The sequence below is a fragment of the Pantherophis guttatus genome, chromosome 5 (assembly GCF_059756535.1).
Source record: "Pantherophis guttatus breed Tessera chromosome 5, ASM5975653v1, whole genome shotgun sequence".
NCBI lineage: Eukaryota > Metazoa > Chordata > Lepidosauria > Squamata > Colubridae > Pantherophis > Pantherophis guttatus.
Window position 1 is genome coordinate 53,918,050 of NC_142067.1, and position 24,579 is coordinate 53,942,628.

At 34.2% G+C, this 24,579-nt stretch overlaps 1 protein-coding gene across 4 annotated transcripts in view; it reads left to right on the forward strand.

The window, feature by feature from the left end:
- Positions 1-24,579, forward strand: part of TTC3 (tetratricopeptide repeat domain 3) — a 70,159-nt gene that overhangs the window by 7,137 nt on the left and 38,443 nt on the right. For all 4 annotated transcript variants that reach the window (XM_034441931.3, XM_087871254.1, XM_087871253.1 and 1 more), the window contains 16 exons: positions 348-433; positions 1,208-1,302; positions 2,895-2,957; positions 6,951-7,005; positions 7,694-7,856; positions 7,987-8,035; positions 9,406-9,514; positions 14,917-14,974; positions 15,323-15,380; positions 16,299-16,374; positions 17,948-18,085; positions 19,712-19,792; positions 20,486-20,598; positions 21,483-21,609; positions 23,776-23,895; positions 24,016-24,117. In XM_034441931.3, coding sequence (XP_034297822.2) covers positions 348-433; positions 1,208-1,302; positions 2,895-2,957; positions 6,951-7,005; positions 7,694-7,856; positions 7,987-8,035; positions 9,406-9,514; positions 14,917-14,974; positions 15,323-15,380; positions 16,299-16,374; positions 17,948-18,085; positions 19,712-19,792; positions 20,486-20,598; positions 21,483-21,609; positions 23,776-23,895; positions 24,016-24,117 — 1,493 coding nt within the window. The remainder of the gene's footprint in view (positions 1-347; positions 434-1,207; positions 1,303-2,894; positions 2,958-6,950; positions 7,006-7,693; positions 7,857-7,986; positions 8,036-9,405; positions 9,515-14,916; positions 14,975-15,322; positions 15,381-16,298; positions 16,375-17,947; positions 18,086-19,711; positions 19,793-20,485; positions 20,599-21,482; positions 21,610-23,775; positions 23,896-24,015; positions 24,118-24,579) is intronic.

Consider the following 24,579-nt stretch of genomic DNA (forward strand, 5'->3'; position numbering starts at 1 on the left):
GCTTTGTGTGATTAAATAGTGGAGCGTATGTGTAACTCAGGACCTTCCATGTGACCTTTCCCCCTGTGAAACTTGTAGATTTATGGCCTCTGGACATTACTAGTCTATTCCATCCCATCCCATCCCATAGCTCTGAAAGCCTTTTAGTATCCCATTGTTATTAATACAGCATTATTTGCTGCCTTTAGGAATACTTCCTTTAGCTTTCCTATTAACTCATTTTAAATAAAGAAGAATTTAGGGCCATTTGTCCTTAAAAGAAGGTTGCACATATTTCAGTACTATACCTCTTAGCAGCAAACAATCAATGCAGTTGTCTTAATTAAGCATTTTATTTCTTATTACAGATAAGTATTATATAAGTAAAGTTATTTTGGAGGACTACAATTTAGTAGAAGCCTTCGAATCTTATTATTGTGACAACTGTATGATGGTGAGTTTTTTTAAAAACTTACATTATTACAAAAATTTAAGGCTAATTTAATATTGAGATGCTTCTATCTCTGTCTGTCTGTCTGTCTGTCTGTCTGTCTGTCTGTCTGTCTATCTATCTATCTATCTATCTATCTATCTATCTATCTATCTATCTATCTATCTATCTATCTATCTATCTATCTCTTTCTAAGTTGCCCAGCTCCATCAGAGAGGGGGTTCTGTGTGGTTTTATCTGATCTTTGTGCTACCTATATATATAAAATATATTATCTCTGCATTATTTACTTATTTGTTTCTTTAAGAAAATTTATGTGGCTGCCCAACTCACTTTCATTGACTCATAATCCTTACAATGATTATGGAATGTAAACAGACATTTCAAAACAACCAATCCTTATGCATAAGCTTTGATGTACTCATAGAGTGTTGGCTTTGGTTCTTCCATTCATTTCAGTAAAGTGTACCATCTTTTTACATTGTGTATCTTGATCACTGCTAGAATAAATGACTTCATGCAAACTAATGTTTAAATTAGAATGAGAATGCTCAGAATTTTGAAATGATATACGGGATAATTATTTGTTATTTGTTGTAGCTATTTGATTATTACGGATATGTTTTTAATGCACTACATTGCATAGCCCAAAAATCTTAAAATAATTTAAAAACAGCATAATTGTTCATAGAGATTTTACAGACCAAATCATGTATATTGTAATTTGAAAATAACTTCAATTTCTTCTTAATTTTATTTTGTCATATTTTATTACAGACCAGTGAGAATATGAAAAAAAGGGGAAATGAAGCATTTGCTAAGGATAAATTTGACAGTGCAGTCACTTTCTATACAAAAGCTATAGAACTATGGTAAGGGATAAATTATGTTATTATACAAAAGCATGCAAATGTCCAGAAATTAAGTTTGGGAGAATGTAATTAGAGTAGTATAATAAAGTAGAGAGGGAGGAATATAGTATTTTAAAATTGTAGAATTTACTAATATAATATTCACATGAAAGTATAGTCTTGCTTTCAGATGGCTGATTCTTAATTCTTACGATCAGTAGCATCTTTTCAAAGAATTGCCGTAGCCATATCAGTTGAGACCAGCATTTATTCTGACTATTAAGACCCACAAAGGATTTCTAAACATTTCAGATAGTGAATAACGTTACTGTACTTCTTCAGTCCAACTAAAAATGGACTCTCCATTTTTTTCATTTGATAGCCATAGTTCCCTTGATCATGCACACACATAGACAACTACTTCAATTAAATGGTATATATGTGTCCATGATTCAGTGAATGGATTCTGTGATTAGTACATCACACTGTAGATGGATAAGATATTCAGGTTTTGCACCAGACTACTGGCAAAGACGCACAACGGGATCCCCAGAAGTGCCATTGTACCTTACTTCCATCCTCCCCAGTTGATTGATATTGGAACAATTTGTAAGTTCCAGTTTGAACTACTGAGAAAATCAACTGGGAAATGAATAAAAAGCCAGCATATCACATACAATTTGTATGCTCTACGGTATATGTTATAGCTTTCCAAAAAGCTTTTCTTCTCAGTAGGAATAGAGAACAATAGAATAAAAATGGTCAGTTCTGAAACCTCTTAAGTAACAATACGTTTATGGGAAAAGATATAAAAGGAAATTATTATGGTGTGTGTCTCTTTAGGCATAGCTTCCAGACTAGCATACATATCAAAAGTCAGTAATTACTGCAAATTCAGCAGATGGATAAAGCATAGGCAAAATTAGGTTCCAAAAAGTCAGTCCAAGATGGATAATAAGGATAAATTGAGAATGGTGCCATTAATAGCACATTGTTTCCAGCACTTTGCTAATTATTAAAGGGATTTAAAGCTTTAGAGCCTGCATGCATAACATGCTTGATAAATCTTTACTGCTAAGTTAAGACATGCCCTTCAAAAGTTGCTTTATATTTGTGATCCTGATCCCATAAATGATTATATTCTGTAGGCTTAGACTTCATAGTGAAATTAGCTTGACCCTAAGCCCTCATCTCTACTTCTAAGGAAAGCAAAGCATGCAATATTCCTATTGGTTCACCTTCATTTTCAGCTCAACAGTCTTCTCAGGAGAGAAAGCATAAAAGTAGATTGTCCATTAAGAATTAATTGTTTAGGAATGAGTAATATATGTACTGTTGTTAGCAAGGTCAGTTTTTACAAACTGTTGTAATTGTGATATTTAGCCACATTTGGCTAGCAGTAAAAGCCATGCCACTTGCATTCTCTGTTTAGAGTCAATTCTCATAAAATTTGTTCTTTAGATACGTTTTTTTAAAAAACCTGAGTATTTCTTCAAACTCAATTTACAAATTAAATTCTGATACCTTAAAATTTCATTTGAAATAATTTATGGCTAATTTTTTATGTTTTTCTTTATGGCTTACAAGCTAAATATTATCTAACCTTTTTTAAGGCCTGAAAATCACTTTCTTTATGGCAATCGGGCTCTCTGTTTTCTCCGAATTGGACAGTATCGGTAAGTATGGTTTCCCCCTTGCAACTGAGAGATTTGCTGATTTGAACATATTCTTAAATCATGTTGACACATAAGGTTGTAAATAGCAAAGAAACATCCAGTTTGTTCATCTGCAAAATTACATTATTTTACAGAGTAATTCAACATATTCTGTGCCTGTGGTTTAAATCAGAGCATAGAGAAAAGTGCACTCAGACCATAAATTATTTAACAACTATTTTGAAATAGGGAGAGAAAAGTCACTTTTATTTAAATGTAATAAGGATGTTTTGTAAGTAATAAGATACATTTGTAATCTGTGGTTTCCAGAGAAAGTTCCCTTTGACTCTGAAAGTCCTTGGTGTTCTGAGAGCTTGGTTGTTTTCTCCAGACATCAGCAGTGCACAAATGATGTTATCTAGTTTGGGTAATAAAACATCTGCAAGAAAACAACCAAACTCAGAGATCACCGAGGACTCCTCATTTCAATCCTGAGCTACAAATATTCTTCTCCATGGTTCTGTTTTTAAAAATGTTTAATTCTGGAATTCACATCTTACAGATGTTCAGGGTTTATGTACTTGGTATATATTAGTGCAAAAGGACAAAATTCACTTTTAAAAACAATATCCCATTAAACATAGTCAATCTTCATTGAAACCATTGTGTAAAACAATACAGAAGCCCTTATAATTATTGTTATAGTTTATTGCTTTTTAAAAAAGTTGCATTTCTCTTTTTTTATTCTATCTTATTAAATAAATGAGGCAAAAAAGTAAATATCAATAGCTAGAATTCAAAAACTACAGTACTAGTTCAATTTACTATTTTGAAGCAAGTGTTCAAAAATATAAAATAGAAATAGAAAGGTATTTGGGATTGTTGGCCAATTTCAACTCTGCTTATAGCAAAATAGTAGGTTTCCTGCTTGTGAGTTTATCTAAAGGTGACCTTGTATAACCATGCCTCCCTGTCAATTATATACCGTCCTCTATAATTGAACTGGGGAGTTTCTGGAAAAATGGGGATTTAAATAGGATTGACAGACAGAAAGATAAGGAAGTAGATTAAAAAGCTGCAAACTCCTTTGATCCTTGAAAAATCTGGCTGAGGGAGCCAACTCTTTATTTTATGAGAAAGGCAAAGCAGAACGTTATGACCGTCAGCCTTCAGTGAAGGGGAATAAAAGCCAAGCCAGTTTATCTGAGTCTTGGCAGAGTCAGAGAAAAGAAAAGATCTAGGTGACAGTGTTCTTTAAGTTACTTGCCCTATTTCTTCTTTCTTTATCCAGTCAAAGTAAAAACTTTCAGGCAAAGTAAAGAAAGGGGTTATGGCAAGTTTTTATCATACAACATTTGTCTCAGAACAAACAGCATGGAACACTGTACTTACCATTATTCAGAGCACAGTATATCAGCAATTAGGTACAAAGAGTACCTACCAGTACAAGAACATTGAGTGCATGTTACTCTTATTGTGTCTGACTTTTTCAAAATCCAGTTCTCAGCAGGATGAAACTGATTTTGCCTAACAACTAAATGATTGCTAGGGAAATCCAAGACATATTACCAACAGATATAGCAAAGCCAAAAGAGCTTTTGCTAGTTATATCTTTTCACATGCTTGCTGATTGCTGTAAATAAAACATTGTTTCAAAGTCAAAATGCTGGAAAAACCTTTTTCTTATTTGAAACCACAGTTTTGCACTCAAGCTGTGATACTTCATGAAATTTGATAATTAAAATGTTTTACGGACCTCAGTGCACTCATTCACCAGACACAAGATTAAACACATCTATTAGCAAAGGCAGCTTGAAAAAAACATGTAAATTTTATTGATGTCATATTGTATTGGTGTCCTGGAGAATTGTGCTTTTTTCTATATTTTTCTGGTGAAGATTGCTTCTTGATTATCTGGATGTCTAAGGAAAATTTTGAAAAATTAAAAATGAACAGGAACATATAACCTTCCCAAAGGAAGGTACAGATAGTCCTCTACTTATAATCAGTCACCTAGTGATGGTGAAAGTTACAACATTCATCTTTACGACCTTAGGAATCTTCAGTGACTCTCCTAGCTACCTCACCATCCCATCCCACTGAGTCCCCACAGTCCTTGGGCCAGCTTCCTCCCCACAATGGGTCCCCTCAGGTCTTAAGCCTGTTTCCCAAGCACCTGGGTCCTCTACGCTTGTCCCCACCACCCATCAGACATCTCATACTTACCTTTTGAAGATCTCCTGAGCGCCAGACTACATGTTGGGGAAGGAGGATAGACTACTCTGTCCCACAGTATCCTGGGCCATTTGGCTGCATCTCAGAAGCGGCCATCATTTTCAGAGTAGTTAATTCCTTGTGACTGTGCCAAAATGGCCACTTCTGGGATGCAGCCATGTATATCAGAGACAAAGTAATCCACTCTGCTTCCCTAATGCAGTCTGCATAGCTTTGTCCCTGGGCTGTGTGGCTGCATCCCAGAAGCAGCTGGGATGCGGGATGCTATTTTGGAGCGGCACAATTACCTGCAGCCACTCTGAAAATAGCAGCTGCGTCCAGGACACAGCCACATGGCCCAGGGACCCTGTGGGATGGAGTGTCCTGCCCTCACACAACACAAAGTCCAAAGCTCTTGAGGTCTTTGAAAGGTAAGTGAACAATGGGTGGTGGGTGGGTGGTTGGGTGGGAGAAAGGAGGTGGAAAGTAGGCCTTTTGGGAATCCCAAGGGCTGGGAAGCAGAGTACAGGATGTCTCGGGATGGGAGAGGCCTTGGGAGACCCAAGAAAGGCAGGCCTCGGCCTGCGTAAGCCTCCCAGGATTTTCCCCATCCTGAGGAATCTTTTGCTCCGCTTAATGACCTGCATGGTCATTTAATGACAGTCCACAGAATTGTCTGGGACGGTATACATCCTCTTCACAACCTGACTTCCTTGTTATCTTCTTGGAGGAGGCTTTATGGTATCTGAAGCAGAACATCCAGATTCAGCCAGTTTTGTTCCATACAGGGTCAACCTTGTGAACTCTCAAGCTTCCTCTTTCCAATATGTATTCAAGATGGACAGTGATTAATATTTATATCTTAGGCCGCAGTGTTTCCCAAACTTGGCTATTTTAAGATGCATGGACTTCAATTCCCAGAATTCCCCAACCAGTATGCCTGGTTGAGGAATTCTGGGAGTTGAAGTCCATACATCTTCAAAGGGTCAAGTTTGGGAAACACTGTGTTAGGGTGTAGGCATATATATATGTATGTATAGCATATCTATATGTGTGTTACACTTTTGAGAGCAGGCAACAGAAATTCATTTTTAATGTGTGCCAAAGTGCCCACAGGAAAAACAAATGACAATAAAGGTTATCTTATCAGGGCAAGCGGGGGGGGGGGTGGGATTGTTAAATGAGGCGACCATGTGATAATTTTGCTTAACAACCATCATGCTTGCGATTGTAATGGGCAGGTTTCCATTATGATAATAGGTCAGTGACTGACTTCCAGCTTTGGGATGGAAGACAGTATTAGAGTTTAAAGATCCTTAATTGTATATTACATAAAATATTCTTAAATTATTTTTCATGCCCTAATTCTCTAATGCATGACATAGAAAACAGCATTAAAAATAAAATTTTAATTGATGTTAATTTGATTTTCCATTAATTTATTTGTCTTTTGATATGTTCTGAAAAATACTAGCAGAACTGAGATTCAGAATAAAAGAAAGAAGTGAAACTTAAGTGTCTTTTTTTCCAAAAACTATTACGCTATGAGAGGAATGAAGCTTTTAGTTCTTCCAAGGTTGGTCTGAGAAGGCAGAGTCATCTCTCTTAGTGAAGTTAGAATATTCCAGAAGAACAGAAAACGATTACAGTCATAAAGATGGCTTTCCGTGCTCTCAAAATGGAACTTTATAAATGATAATTTTTTCTCAGATTTATTAAAATCTTGTCGTTTGAAAATCTTTTCAATTTGAATGAAAGCATTGTACTAAATTGTTTGTGCCAAACATATTTTTGTTTTAGGAAAGCCTTGTGTGATGGGAAAAGAGCTATTATTTTGAATCCCTGTTGGCCTAAGGTTAGTTGCTCTTATTCTATAAATTTGTTTTACTATGATTCAACTTTGAGATTATACATGAAAAGAATTTAACCATGATGTTCCTGTTGTATTTAATCCTGTCAATTCTGAAAGTTATGGGTTCTGAGAGCAATCCATTTCTAGCAGTATGAGGACATGCAAAATAAAATATTAAACTGAATTATTATTTCTCCTGATGGTTGGAAATGGCCAGGCAAATATCATTAATAATATCATTAAAACAGTTTGTTGCTTATCTGCAGATTTTTTAAAAAATAGAGGCACTGAGAAAGAAGCAAATAAAGCAATTATAATTTGAATACTAATATAGATTCTTGAATAATCCAACTGCCCCAATACCAAGATGACAAAATGTCATAGTAGATATGTATTCTCATTCTAAGATCAATAAAACTATAAAATTGCAGTTGTTATACTCCCAAATCCTTCATTTACATACTTGGATATTTTTATTAGAATAGCAACTGGGTAAATCAAAGAGTGTTAACATTTAGTTTGCAGTCTAGTGCAAGTGTACATCTGTGTATAATATTAAACATAATTTCTTTTTGTGCTCAGCGACACAGGATTGGGTTGCAGTATGAAGTAGCTAGCAAATTAAGAAATGTAAATGTTTGACAAACCCTTCTATTTTAAAATGAAATTAAGCCTTTTCCACTTTTTGTAGGGACATTATCGATTTTGTGATGCTTTATCATTCTTGGGTGAGCATAGAAAGGCATTAGAAGCCAATGAGAGAGGTCAGGACCTGTGCAGAGATAATCCTGAAGGAATGAAGGGTCTTATTGAGCAACACGAAAAGCTTAAAAACCAAATGGAAGAAGCTAGAGGTAACCATATCTTTGTTTAAAGTATTTATTTTTTTATAAATAAATATATATTGAATGAAACTAAAATTATTGAAATAATAATTATGTGTCCTGTATGATATGAATTACTCAGTTTTTTTAATTCATTTAGGTATAAAGCAAAATAAATACAGACTAAAGAAACAACTGTTGCAGAAAAAGTAAGTTTAATTCAAAATTCACATTTCTAAGTAAATGAGAACATAATAACTGTTTGAAACAAATTGTTTAAAATGAGATGGGTGGAAAATTTAATAAATAAAGTTAATTTTTACTCAGTAAATCTCAACTGTTACAGATTTTGTTCGAGATCAACTTTTGTGTTAAAAACACATACATACATATCCATACTTAACCTATAAGTGTGTACTTATATATTCTTTGTATACTTTACCCCCTTGGGGTAAGCAATATTTACCAATGGTCAAAAAGCAATAAGTAGTGGACAAAAATAATTAAACGGAAGAGATAAGAGAAAGGGAATCTAAATCTAATATTACACCCACACCATTTACTATATCCATATCCACCATTTACTATACTTTTCTATTCTTGAGGACCATCCTTGCTTCCACTAGGTCTATAAATCAATTGATAAATTGCCTTTGTTCTTTAACCTTATGCTCTGTTTTATGAAAAATGTCATGAACACCACCGTACCATGATTTTCTTGTCTTTTCCTTTTGATCCACTCATCTATCCTTCACATATTTCTTCTTTAGTTTAACCCTAAAACATTCTCTCTGTTTAAGAGAGCTAGTTTAGCCTAATGGTTAAGGCACTAGGCTAGAAAGCAGGAGACTGTGAGTTCTAGTCCCACCTTAACCATGAAAACTATCTGGGTAATCTTGGGCCAATCACTCAACTCGACCCATTTCCCAGGGTTTTGTCGGATAAATAGGGGGAGGAAGGAGTATTGTGTGTGCTCACCATCTTATTTGTAAAAAATAATAAAGACGGGATATAAATAATAAATAATCAGTAGTCCCTCATACTGGTATTTATTTCATAATGTTGCTCAGTATGCAGTCATTCTTCACCCTCTTTTTTTCCCCTCACAGATACTTCTTAAGTATCATTGCATTTATCATTGCATTTAACTAATTTTTTATTTTTCTCCTGGTCTACCCAATTCTAATTTCTGTATAACAAAGTCGCAGAATGAATACATATTTTCATTTTTCCCCTTTATTTGCATAAAATGCATTTTTCCCCTTTATTTGCATAAAATGCATCTCTTTTATGTTTCTATCAATATTTGGATGTTTTAAAATTTCTCAGCGCACCCCATTTTAATAAATATTTATCAAAGATTTTATTAACATGGAACTCAGTCAAGAAAGTCACTTACTCCTCTGTTAGAATATTATTTATTTTATTAACAAAGATTAGTTATATTGTACAGTACGTCTGGGTGGTAACATACCTCATGATACTCTTGTATATTTATAGATTATTAAAATGATAATTGTCCTAACAATCTTTGAAATATATTTTTCTTTATGTATTTGTGCTTGATTAATTCCATTAGTTCTTCAGAGTATGTGTCCGTTGGTAACCAAGAATCAAAAAAATCTCACAATGAAAACAAAAAACTATGTGATTCTCATCACCATCCTAGCCAGCAGAAGCTACCAATAGTAAGTTACAAATCAATGTATTAATGAAAGAATATAAAGCTGATCTTGAGAATAGAGAAGGAGTGACTGAGCTGTAAAGGGAGGGCTCTGCAAAAAATTACTTGGTCATGAGAAATATGAAAGTAGGAAAAAGAGACCCACCTCGAATTTGTCAAATATAAAACAAAACAGAGAAACTTAGACTTGCAAGACTGATATTAGCCCCTTGAGGCAGGCAAGGTAAAAATAGAAGTAGTGCAAGGATTTCAGGAATGCTCTTTGTTGTACTATGGTAAAATAACAGAATCTTGAAAACCTTATGTATTACAAATGAAATTTATGGAACTATGCTAGGCAAATATTCTGAGAAATTTATTTCATTTTTATCTTTCAAAAATAAGCCATAACAGACTACAAGATTGTGAACAAATATGTTTAGTTCAGCTGATTATGGAGAGCATCCAATTGTAACTGTGTCAGAGGACTATATTCTGTAACTATTGCACAGAGAAATATGTCTTTTTTTCTTAACAGGGCAGTCATTTCCAGTTTAGATCCTTGCCCTTTGCTATGGTTTCAAAACCAAGAACATTTGCAAAAATTACAGAACGGCCATTACAGACTGCAAGATTGTGAACAAATATGTTTAGTTCAGCTGATTATGGAGAGCATCCAATTGTAAATGTGTCAGAGGACTATATTCTGTAACTGTTGCACAGAGAAATATGTCTGTTTTTCTTAACAGGGCAGTCATTTCCAGTTTAGATCCTTGCCCTTTGCTATGGTTTCAAAACCAAGAACATTTGCAAAAATTATGATCGTTTGAAATAGCCAAAATGGTCAAGACTGTCAGTGTTTATGAGCATCTTACCAACACCAAAACAAAAAATAACCGACACCTCCTGACGGTATACTTAGAGCCCTGCCTGGCTACTTTACTTACCCAAAAACTATTCCAAAGATTTAGAAAGCTGTTTACCAGTTCAAAAATTATTGGAAGTGTCTCATGAACTTTACCTGGATTCTGGGATTGATGCTATCCTGGTTTCAGCTTTTTTCATACACCAGTGGCTTCTAATTCATTTTCAAATTCATATAGATAGTGAACAACATATTCCAATCTTGCATGCTACAAAGGTCAAAATTTCATTTGCCTGGTGGGCTAGAAGTGAACATACACATTATCTACTAAGATGAAGTAAAAGTTAATACAAAAAACACTTTTAATACACTTCTTCTTTGGGTAGGATAGCAAAATCCATTCCGTATTGATCATGGAACTCTATATAACCTTTTCTCTGCACAAACACAGTGGATCCAGTTTGGTCATATTGGAATTTTAGAGATCACATTTGTCTCTCTTAAAAAAAAGTGGACTTGTATTGTTTGCAGCTTGAAACAGCCACCGCCGCCTATCCCCACTGCCTGGAACGGGCCGAAAATGGGACGTGTGGAGGCCGAAAATGGGGTGCATGGAGGTGGTGATAGGTGGCAGCGGTGATGGGCGGCGACGGGCAACAGCAATCCCTGCAGCCTGGAGCAGCTGATAGGAGGTATTTCGGGAGGCAGATCCAACCGCCAATCAGCTGCTCGTGCTAAATCAGGCTGTGCCGAAGCTGACCACGCTGTTTTCTGCAAGTAGGCAAATTGCTGGGAGGCAGGGGCAGGCGGGTGGGGGCCGGCGGGTAGGCAGGGCTTCGGCAACATGTATAAGATGCACAGACATTTCCACCCACTTTTTTTTGGGGGGGGGGAAGTGCGTCTTATACTCCAAAAAATATGGTATATTATATTGGCCAATTCTGTACACAATTGTCCCGGATTCTCTACTCTCTTAGCTGTAGGACTTTGCATGCATCTACTATAGCAGGATCTCATTCTTTAATCCCTATTTTACGCTAATTGATACTTCACTACTAAATGGGCATCATATATAGCCGTAGTCAACAGTTGTTCAATAAACAGAACTATTATTTTGTCTAGAAAGTTCCATATTTAAATAATTTACGAGATCATTATGAATCATAATTTGTTGGTGCCATAGGAAAGATGTGCAAGTCATTTTGTATTAAACAGGTATTTTCTTCTTTACCAGATTGGTGGAAGATAAAATGATAATTGAATATTTGCACAGATAAATTTTTGTCAGTATCATTAGCCCTTATAAGAGCCGCGGTGACGCAGTGGTTAGAGTGCAGTACTGCAGGCTACTTCTGCTGATCACTGGCTGCCAGCAGTTTGGCAGATCGAATCTCATCAGGCTCAAGGTTGACTCAGCCTTCCATCCTTCCGAGGTGGGTAAAATGAGGACCCAGATTGTTGGGGGCAATATGCAACTCTGCAAACCACTTAGAGAGGGCTGTAAAGCACTGTGAAGCAGTATATAAGTCTAAGCGCTACTGCTATTATCTCATTAATTAGTGTTTAACTGGATTTTATCCTACCGACAAATGGCTCCTAGAAGAAAGGCGTTTTTAGTCAACTTGTAGAATATAGAATTCAGTGGAAAAGCCTATATACAGTATTGTTATTGAGGCTGTAACTGCTAGGCCATATGAAAATCTGGAATCTGTTTTCTCAAGCTTCTGTTCTTGAAGTATTTATTTCTTATTATCATTTCAGTAAAAAAGGATTTTAGAGTTGGTAACCGTCAATCTCCTAGAACCTTGTACTTCTTTCCAAGACTTTGTCTTTGTGAGAATGGACTCTTTTGTTCCTAATGTCAGTATGACTTTTGCAGGTCTCAGGAATATATTTTCTTTTTCTTCTATCCTCATAGCTCTTAACCCTGAAATTTTAGATGCTCCTAGAATATTAAAATTTCTTATGAAGCTTAATAATTGGGTGACCTTCCCAGATTTCCCATGTCCCTTTGTGCCTAGTGAAGAATTAAAGTTTCCTGTATTTCCGAGGCCAGATGACTGAGAGGTTACATTTACACTATATGGACTTTAATACCCAGAAACTATCTAAAATTTCTCATGTCACTATACATCATAGCAGCATTCTCCATTAATGAACCTTTTTTGGGGGGAAATTCTAAAACTCTTCCATGTTCACCAGTTATAACAAGCATGAATCTTTATCCTTCTGTCCAGCTCATGTAGCATCAAAGGGTGAATTAATTTTTACATTTTCTTGGAAGATACGAATCAAGTATCAGTGGGATTTCTGCTATGCCTTCCAATTTATTTGTTTAGAGCAGGCACTGGCTTGTTTTCTACTTCAATTTATCTCAAGCATCCTTCTTCATTTTTATAATCTCTTCTCTCTCTTTTTGTTTCTCTGTATTATAGTACCTTAGAAATTTGTTTATTTCACTCTACTGTTTTTATTATCTGCACTCATGAGTCCTTCTTCATTTCCAGGCTTATTTTGATAATGTCAGAAAAAATAGATGTAAACAATGAGTTGTGTTTTTGGTAGATTATTTTCCAGAGAATAAGCACAATGAAAAAGCTTCAATGAACTTCCAGCCTCTGTACTTATCAAACAATGGCTGCAGAATCTGTTCTCCTGCCTTTAGACTAGTCTCCCAGATCTTCAAACTTCAGGTCTCTGATTCTGGATCTTCATTAAAACTAATTGGTTAATCTTCTGTCTGAGTTGCTGTCAGCAGGAGTCTTATGATCTTCTGAGGTCTGTCAAAGTCAGGGTGGAATCACAGACTCCAAGCAGTGCTGGAATCTCCAGAAACAGGATTACTGTTGTTGAAAACAAAAGAGGTCTGATTCCTGAGCTGGGAGATAGGGAGATAAGAATGAAGTGAAGACAGTTGCTTGGACAGGGTATTTGTTTCTTAGACTCAATACAGAAGTCAGTTCTTGAAAAGCTAAGACTTGTTAGGGATATACCAGTAGAAATATATATAATGACAACTGGCTTTGGTGTTTAGATGTGCAGTTTGAGGTGCTTCTGTCTTGGGCTTTGATCATGAGTATGTGTATATTAAGATGTTGCCCTGAGGATATGTGAGGCTCAGGGGAAGGAATATTGCCCTTAGATGTGTAGATGTTCCTTAGGTGTAAATTTATTATGAGAGGGTCTGGTGTGGAATTGTGATTTTTACTTATCTTGAGCGGAATTCCGTTTCTTTGATGGAGCCAGAGAGGTGCTCTTCATCATTTTCAGTCCAAGTATAAATTCCAAAAATAGAATACAAATGGAAAAAAGATTTCAGTGGTTTCTTTGTATCTTTATTTTGAAGTTGCCAGTGAATCAAAGGTGGCTGGGGAATGTGTGACCTGACTATGGGGATGGGTGTCACAGGGGCTTTTACCTTCCAAAACTGTCATTAGATGTCTTTGCCTGTACACTTTTCCTCTCCTCTTTACCTGAAGACAAATTTTGTAGCAGAGCCATACCAATCTTGCCTCAGTTAAAGTTTAAAGGGGGGTGGGAGAAGCACATTAGAATTTAAAAAAAATAACCAACATTGACCTTTCCAGTGTGAAGGGATGCTCCCTCTGAGAATCAGATTGCTATTTGGTTTGGTTAATACTACCAAACTCTGGAGATTTTTGCAAGATATTCTTCTCAGTCTTTTTTTTTTTTAACTATGACTGGGAACGTGGCTTCTGTTGTTCATTGTAGAATGGCAAGGCTTACCTTCCATCAGCATGTATCTTTTTTGTTTGAAAATCCAAACACCAAGATGCTACAGATATACTACATTTACTATCTCTGATTCTGAGAAAAGCTATTTTCCTGACTATTCTTCAAATAAAACAAGAATCCATAACAGCATATCCAATAAGTCTTATTTGCTGTCCTTCCCTTTACATCCAGATAAAGGAGGCAGTGACACTGTATTTTTATCCTATGGACAGTACTCATTAACAAGAGGAAGACTTTTATTACTTTAACCTATCTAGGAAGCTTAAAATACAGATCAATGGATCATTTTAACTTTGAAAGATGTCTTCCAAAAATAAATAAAAATACAGGTAGTCCTTGATTTATGACCACAATTGAACCCAAAATTTCAGTTGGTAAATGAAATACTTGTTGTGAATTTTGCCCCATTTTACGACATTTCTTGCAACAGTTCTTAAGCTCACCACTGCAGTTGTTAAGTTAGTAATATGATTGTTAAGTGAATCTGGCTTCCCCATTGACTTTGTTTGTAAACAAGTTGCAAAAGGTGATCACATGACCCTGGGACACTGCAATCTTCATAAATATGAGTCGGTTGCCATGCATCTGAATTTTGATCCTATGACCATGGGGATACTGTAATGGTCATATGAAAAACAATTATAAGTCACTTTTTTCTGTGCCGTTGTAACTTTGAACAGTCAATAAATGAACTGTTGTAAATCAAGGCCTACCTGCATTAAAATGTTTCATGCTTAGATTAAATTCTTTTAATCTAGATTTGTTTGGTACATAATATATAAAATCACATTTTTTTTTATTATCAGATAGTCGGAAATACAGAAACTAGAGAAAACAGAGATCATGTATCAGTTTTTTTAGCAGGTAAGTTAATACATTTTTAAAGTCGTATGTACTTAGATTGAGAGTCTCCTAGTAATAAAATAACTAGTGAAATTGAAAAATTTTAAACAGTTGATGTAGGATTGTATGTCTAAATGCATATGATGTGTTAAATACTGTGTCTTTAAACCAATTATATTCATGTTTCTAAGCCTTAAGATTTTTATTTGTCCGTTTAATTAGATGATTCTATGTACTTAGTTTCTTTACACACTTATTTCCATATTACTCCTTATATTCTTGGGAATAATAGTTGCAAATGTGATCTTAAGTATGCAATTCTTTTTAAAATAAGTAACGATATGCATTTCTTTCCCCTATTATTAACAGAAGTAAGTGAAAATCCACAAAAGCAAAGAAGCCAAAATGATGATTCTGAAAAGCTGAAGTAAATGTTCTTTTTGTATTATGTAGTCAGAGCAGATGCAGCAACACTGCTCTAATGGCACATAGAACTTTTAATTTGTTTATTAAACTAGCTTATCCTTTTTTCTTTTTAAAAAATGAAGCCAAGCTACAAGTATGTAAATATTATTCAAATAAAGGGAATGAAAGTTCACAGGTAGAAATGTCTAAATTAAATCAATGTTATCTTTTAATGTTAACTGCTTTAGAGATTTGCAGATACATTTATATATTTGAAGTGCATTTTCAAATTTCTGTACAATATGCAATTGTCTCAAGTAAAAGCGTCTTTCTTGCATCTTTTAATAAAAACACAAATATTGTACATTGCAGAATCAATTTCTGTGAAATGTCTATATCTAGAATTAACACAATATACCCCAATTTACCTGAACACCTAAGAGCTTTTCTTTAAGAAGTAAAGATAATGCCTGGCCTCTCCACAGTATTCTTGAAGTAAGCAAATGGAAATGTGTTCACTGAAGACTTAAATGCAATTTTAGTGTGTCCTTAAGACCTTATTTCATTGTTTGAACTAATTGACTGATCCACAATTTTTTCTTTCTTCACATTCTAAAATAAATAAATTATTTTTAGAGTTTCCCAGTAGTTATAGTCAGTTAAGAAAAAAAAGTTTTATTATTCTTTAACTGTAAATTAGGGAATTAAATATTCTGTATCTCATATCATTAAGATATTTCCCAAATCCCTTGTTTGATATTCAGATGCTTTAATTTTAAGAAATGTATTTCAGCATTCTTTTTCATCAACATCACTTCTATCTCTCAAATCCCAAGAGAGAAATATGCAATAGTTTGTAAAAATATATTTTTCAGAGATTTAGAGAATGAAAATCAAGTTCTTAACCAAGAATATAATTCTTAAATTGTTTTAATTGCAGAGAACAATTGAATTTGAAAACTGATTCTAAAAAAGTTGTAGAGAAATATAATTTACAATGTGGAAATGTGCAACAGGTAACAGAATAAATAATACATTATTTTTAAATATGTGAAATATATTTAGCAATATATTTAGCTATATTCATATAGCAAGCATATGAATTTACCGATTATGATGGGTAGAATATATGATTATTAAATTGATGAAAGATATGCAAAGAGTTGTACAATAATCTTGACAATCATTAAACTGCTAATGTTTATATTAGGGAATTTTGTTGATAATTTCTTGATATAGAAATTAAATAAATAAAACAGATCAGTGTATTTCTCTGGACCAGCTAGTCTTTAGAAATATTCTATAGAAAAAAGGGATTTCATCTTTTTTGAAAGCCGGAAACATCTGATGTCAGCTTTACTACCTAGGGTTTTACAAGTAGTCCTTGACTTAGAACCAGTTGTTTAATTACTGAAGTTACAACTTTATGATGGCTTCTGGCCATCATAAAACAGTGGTTATGTGATTGTGATCTGGGCCCTTGCACTTACGACTAGTTGCCTAGCACCCTGCGATTATGCCATTGCTATTTGCATTCTTCTCTGTCGGCTTCCCCAGAAAGTTAATGGTGAATGTGGCAAGGAAGACTGCAAGCTGCTGCTCCCTGCTGAAGGATTTCCTCTGTCCTTCATGCATTGTGTGGTGGAGATGGAAATTTTCTTCAATCTGCAGAAACAAAGCAGGCTCTTTTAATATAAAGGCTATTAGAATATAAAATAGATGTAGGTAAATACAGGTAGTCCTTGACTTACATCCATAATTGGGACCAGAATCTTAGTCATTGAGTGAAGTCATTAAGCTAGATGCCTACTTGACCACTTTGCTCAATGACTGCAACTGGGAGAGCTGGGATAATTGTGATCATTGAGCAAAGTGGTCACGTGGGCATCTAGCTTAATGACAACTTCACTTACATCTATCGTATTTTGTATTCTAATAGCCTTTATATTAGCCTGCAATAAATTTGAGTAGAAGAGTCTTGTAGACCTGTAAGATATATAGTAAGGCAATCTTTTTCAAACATAAAGGAATGGAAATTGATTTGTGATGAAAAAAATAAATCCATTCAATGAATCTGCTCTTATTTGCGAGAAAAATGTAGGTCTTTAACTCAAGAATAATTTTGAGGGTTCTTTGTGTATGCCATACAATAGGGGTTAGGACTATTTTATGTTGTGAATGTATATCATTAAAGCAACAGAAAACCTAAATTGAAATTAAATAAATAAATAATTTTCCTGGGATGATCCCCAAATGTAAAAATTTGATTAGTTTGTGAGATTTTGGTGATTTTTTCCCCCATTTGGGACAGTCAGTGGAGCCATGTATAGGTGTTGTATGTGCTACGGCACTGGTGGCATCATATTTGGGGTAGGAGTGGTCAATATCCGAACCTGTTTATATTATTAGACTATAATTTCTATTCTTTCTTATTGTTCATGCAGTATAACTCTAATGCAGTTGAAACTCTGCTGAAGGGTTATTGCTTGCCTAGGATATAGTTTAAGTTTCCTAGAGGATTTTTCTTAATCATACTACAAAGAGTTTTTGATACAATAAAAACAACTATCCTTGTTTTGGATTTTGTAGGGAGATGTAATACTTTCATTAGAAATGTTGAAGACATATATGAAAAATGGATCCACATCTTTAATGGATCTGTGCTTTCACAGTGCTGAACAATCATTTGCATTATCTTTAAATATGATAGATCCGTCTCAGCTACAGGTAACAGAAATGATTCTATAATTTGCTTACAGTAATATTTACTTCTTAATGAAATACGCTATGTATACTTTTTCCAAAATGCTATTAAAACAATAATTTATAAAGAAGTTTATGACTTCCTATATTAAATATGTTGGTGCCAGAAAATATAATTACATATTGATAAAAAAAAATCTGTCAATGAACAAATTATCTATAGGAAGAATATGTAAAACATACACAGTTCAAAATGTTCTGGATGGAGAAAGGCTTGGAACAAATTATATTTGCTCTAGAACTTTGTAGACAATTTGGATCAGAGCAGGTAATTTTATTAAAAAATGGTTTGAGTGTGTTCCACTCACATGTTGGTTCCTTTAGGAATAATTAGTATCTGTATGTGATATCTCTCAACTTTTTGAATTTGTTCCTTCCTGGTAGTTCTTGGCAGTGAATGTATTTAAATATATTTAGCAGAGTGCCTGAATTTGTTGTTTTGACCTTTTGCCAAAGAAACTTAATGCATTTATGTGCTTTTATGAATATATACTGTCTACAAAATGATACTGCATAACAGCTGGTTCCTATAGTTTTCAAAGAGTTTTAATTTTTTTCTGTAATTTAGGTAGTCAATCCATAGACTAAAAATTGTAGGAACAAGTAAGTACAGTAATTTTTAATTGAATGTGAGAGTGCATATTATCATTTGGCTTTAAATCTCCAGACACTTAGTTCTGAATTTACTTCTTAGGTAGATTTAATATCAATCTCCCTATCATGACTAAGATAAATTAATAACTTACACAGAAGCTCTATTGCTGTCTGTGCAGATAGAAATAGAGTCACAAGCATAGCAGTTGATCAGCCACTGCAATATATAAAAGTCAAAGAGTTTATATAGATTTTAACTATGGGCTTCTTTCTCCTAAACTTCCAAATTAATGAATTAATTAATGGATTTTTGGCAAGACCCTTTATGTATTTGGAAGACAGTATGTAATGGTTCCCTAACGTGAAGCCATTTGTTGCTGCCTCATCAGCCTTAATATTTTTTTCCATATGATGGAAATCTTGAGATATTACAAGTTCTATTCCTTTGGAAGACAACTAATTTAATATACATTCTTATTCTTCCAGAATCTATATTTTTCCTATAGATGGAATAAAATCCTTTCAGTGATATTTTTTAGTATTTAAATTAAGACAAAATAATCTTAAAAAGAATAAGTTTTCAGAAAGGCTAGATACTTTTTAAGAAATGATATAGTTACACACAGGATAATTAATATCACATACAGATAAACAAACATGAACTGAATGAGAACAATCATCTTGGTGAATAGCATTTCAATAGAAGATTGCAGTTCTATTTTTTCTGAACTGTTCAGCATCCACATCAACACTGACAGGGCAAGTTACTGTATATAAACGGAGAGCAAACCCTGCTCTCCTCTAGCATTTAAGATGCTAACCTAGTCAGGTAATGAGACATCCACAAGAAAAAGGAAGGGATGGAAGAGTAGCAAAAGGAAAAGAGTTGTATTATGCTTCAGTATTGTGTATGATCAAACCTGTATTTCTGCCAGAATATGTTAACAACAAACATTTACACATCTAGTGTTTTTTTTTTTTTTTTAATTATTGCAGTGTCTGAACCTTTCTCTTGTTGATTATGTTGTGATCATGTATGGATATGCCAGTGCTCTCCTTGGAATAGGGCAGCCTGAGGTAAGCTACAATGTTTTTACAACCTATCTACCTAACATAGGAAAGTATGAACGTAAGATGCTTTAAATGGGCATGAAATTAGTTAGAGTAAGGCTTTTTCAGGTCAGCTCTTTGTTTTTTTCAGCTCTTTTCTTACATCAGATTTGCTACAGCTATTTTTTTTAAAATCAAAACTGAAATATTGCTTAGAAAAAAGTATAAAGGAAGACAATAATTCTTAGCATGAAATTTGACTATACTTATATTTCTTATGATATATTATCATTTAAAGTAATTGAGTAATTGAATATTTGTGAAAAAAGTGCTGCATTATTTTATTAATAATAGTTCGTACAATATGATCTTCATCAGTTTCTTCTTAATTGTTTGTGCTTCTGTAATGGAAAGATGTTTGAAAGCTTTCAAACTCTATTATTGTCTCCTAGACCAGCTTAATGTGCATCAGAGGAATTTACACATAATAGAATTGCTCTCAAAAGTATTGTTATTGTTACTATTTATCATAGCATTTCTTCTGCTAAGATAAGATGCTTTCAAAAGCAGAATTTATCAATTGGTGCTAATTAGTAGAATGAAAACAATAAACTATATGCCTCATTCATTCTGTACTTATTAATTGTACGTTTGTGTAAATGGCATTTTTGTATCTGAATGTTTGCACAGTGCTTTTGATCTCTTTCATTTCTTCCACAGGAACTAAGCAAAGCCAAATATCATTTTGATAAAATAATTGAGCAATATCAGAAAGTGAGATTCAACTGCTTGGCACATTATGGAATTGGAAAAGTATATTTGAGACAAAATCGGTGAGTAGTACCATGATAATAGTATAATCGGTTGGAACTTATTCATATACAGAAATTGATTAATAAGTATTTGTTTTGTTTTGTTTTTTGTTTATTTTATTTGACAAATTCATAGCCCACTCAAGGCACTCCTTCCTCCTCCCATTGTTTTCTGTCTCTTGGCCTCTAGAAAGAGTCAAGTTCATTGTATACATAAAAATAAAAAGGGGAATGGGGAGTAATTGGAATTTACTGAGAAAAAGCAAGTCTGAATCAGCTTTTGTTATTGATTTGACCTGATATGTTTTATTCGTCGTTGCTTTGCTGCTTTTCTCTCCAAGGAAAGGATGTGCTATCTTCTTGACATCTAATAAAAACCTGGGAATAGGAGAACTAATCCATTGTCTCTTGTCACTGCAAAAAGGATTAGGCAAAGCGTTGGCAGCTTAATAGTACAGTGGATATAGAAAGATAAATCGCTTCAGAATTTTTTCTACCTTTAATACAGTACATAAGCAGTACAATTCAACTGAAAAACAAACGGAAATCTCTTGGGGGGGGGAAATCTATGTGGTTGCATAAGTGTGCATACCCAAAACTCTTGGATTTTAATGGGTGTGCAGACTGTCTATATGCACTGTAACAGTTATAACATTCCAGAAACCTGTCCTATAAAAGGTCTGGAAAAGTATATTTAGACAGTGGAATCTATTTGCCTTAATTTTCCTCCTTTTAATTACTTTATGAATACTTTTTCGGAATTTATATTACACACTAAATCACAATCCAGCCAATTACAATTTAGCTAGGAAGTTAAGTGAACACAGCCTACCTTGTAAATGTATGCATCAGAGCGTATTTTTTAAATAATTGTATAAACTATGAGTCTTTTCATGTACATGTAGATTTTCTGAAGCTCTAGACCAATTCATGAAGTCAAAAACTATGGTTAACCTTAAGATTGTACCTGGAGTACTGACATGGCCTACAACTTCAGTTGTTATCAAAGAGACAAGGTCAGAAACATTACAAGTAAGTCACAATATTTTTTGTACTTTTTATTGAACTTTTATTTCTATAAGCAATCTCACATGGTGCCTTTCCGGAATATATTTCTCATTATGACAATTGCAGATGAACAGAATAACTTTTATTCACGTTCAGTGGAGGCATAGATGATTTTATCCATCCATTTCAGGAGATAGAACCTTTAGAAATTGCTTTTACCTTTCAAAACGATTTGTATTACCTCTGCTGGGTAGGCAGATTGCTTCAGTTGTTGAATCAGCAAAGTTCACGTGTCCTTAAAAATGTCTTTTTGCTCTCTTGCTTGCTGTTAAAATAAATCTGCAAAAATTGTGCTTGGATTGCTGAATTATATATGTGGTTGGTAGACTGATGATGTCTAGGTAAACAACAGCAACAATGATACCATGATGTTGATGTGGATGAGGAATTGTCACTGCAGATGGAGAAGAGGCAAAAGGGTGGGTAGAGTTCCCTCAGGAGTGAACTTGTAAAGAATAGTTGCTGAAGCTGTACCTGTCATTATCGTGTCTCTGCACAAGCAGGTCGTTTCCACAAGACAAACATACAACTCTGTTTTCTGTGCTGTTTTGTCTTTCATTTCCCCAGTGACTTGTCCCAAATTTCTCCCCTGAATTTTATAATATTCTGAGGGGGGAAAATGGCATTACTTTATAACAACTTAATGAATTACTGTAAATATCAAGATTTTTAGAAGGAAAAAAGTTGACTTGTTTGATCAGGATTAAAAGCGGGATATTTCTATAAAATTATGGAAACATTGTGGACTTTTTATTGATATTTGGTCATAAATGACAATGATTTTTGGATTTTCAAATTGATGGTGAGGTTATGGGAAGAAGTGAGTTATGTACATAATGTTAGAGTGGGTGGGGAAATATTGCATGTGCTTATAGTTATTGCAAGGAAAATCAGGAGTCACTTTAAATATTCTTTTATCTTCCTCTTTTTCTTTTTGTTCTTTGATTTTTGCATTTTATTTATTTATGTACTGTATATCCCACCTTTATTGTTTTACTAAACAATTCAACGCAGCGAACTTATCTAATACTCCTTCCTTCTCCTATTTTCCCCATAACAACAGCCCTATGTGTTGAGTTGGGCTGAGAGAAAGTGACTGGCCCAAGATCAGCCAGCTGTCTTTCATGGCTAAAATGGGACTAGAACTCACACTCTCTCATTTTCTAGCCTGGTGCCTTAACCACTAGACCAAACTGGCTGTTTCTTTTCTTTCTATTTTCTTTTTTCTTTCTGATTTCAGACTGTATTATCTTTTAGTATTGTTAAAGTCCTCAATATTTTTTATATATATAAAAAATGTACTGTATAAGGCAGTACCTCTGGCCCTGAAGATTTAAGACTCTTTGAGGGCAATAGATACTCCCTGACCATGATCCTATCAATCTTATCCTTTAATCATACTTCATAATGCTCTTCATAGGCTGGCAAAGTCTATCCTTTTTGTTGAAGAAGCCTGTGTCAAATGAATAGTTCTGTCTTGTCTTGGTTATCTATTAGCATTTTGATAATCTTCTCTGAGCATATTTGTCTTTCAAATAAACCCAAATGATTTAGTGTTTAATAGTTAAAAAAAATCAGCATTTTAAATTGGGCTCAAAGGGAATTCCTACATGTAAAAGATTTCCTATGCATAATAAATCAGCATTTATTAGCTGAGGAACAGGATGGTTATGTTGACAATTAAAAAAATGATGCTTTAAATGTCTTTAACCTGATTGAATTGATAACTTCACTGAGAAAATGCTTCTTAAAATATCTATGCTACTGTTGTAATACAGAAGGCATCTTGCATTGTTTTAATAAAGCTAAAAGCCTTGAGTCAATCTTAACTGACTGTACAATTACTACACTAGTAGACAAATTCAGGCATTGATTTTCTAATTGATGAAAAAAGGCCTCCATATTGAAAATTGAAATTAAAATATTCCATCTTTCACTTAAAGTGATATTTTATGGTACTGTGTATTTAACAATTATATATTTGTGGACTTTTAAGTGTGATGTATACAGATGTTCTTTTGCCTTAAATGTCGTCTTTTGAAGTTGTTCTTAAGCTTAGCAGTGTTTAGCAATACATAATCTCCAGGGAACAAGTGACAGTATATAACTTTGATTTTTGGGGGGTCATAGGTTATATTGGAAGACTGTATTACAGAATGCAAGTTTCCACCCAAACCAGATGCAGTATGTCGCTATCAGCAATGCCAAGCACATAAAGTCAAAATATATTTTAATGACCCGGATTTCAAGGTAAGTATTATATTTTAATTATGTTGTAGACATTTTTGGAAAACATTACTTTTCTAGTACTATTTATTTGTGCTTCATCAAATTTTTGCAGGGTTAATATTTTTTTTCCCCAAATTTCAGGGTTTTATACGTATTGCCTGCTGTAAACAGTGTATAGTAGAATTTCATTTAAGCTGCTGGAAAAAAGTAAAAGCTACAAGATATTGTGATAAAAATGATAAGGTAACTTCTTGAAATTCTCTTTGTGAATGTTGCTTAGTCTTTTATTAAATCGAATGGAATTTCATAAGTTATGCATGCTTGATATGCATCTGTATGATCATTATTTGTTGTATCATCAAGATGCTTTCATCCATAATAAGGAAAATTCATCAGTTCAGATTTATATAAGCTTCAGATCATTCAAAGAATGTAAGGGAATCTCCCCCCTCCTCCCTATTCAGCCATGTCTGATTCTTGGAGACTCCCTGGACAAGTCCCTGCAGTTTTCTTGGCAAAGTTTTTTGGAAATGGTTGCCATTGCCTCTTTCCTTGGGTTGAGAAAGAGTGACTAGCCCAAGGTCACCCAGCTTGCTTTGTGCCTAAGATGGAACTAGTACTCCCAGTCTCCCACTTTCTATCCTGAACCACTACAATATACTGTAGCATTATAGGAGAAGTAGTTATTTCTTGTACATTCTTCCC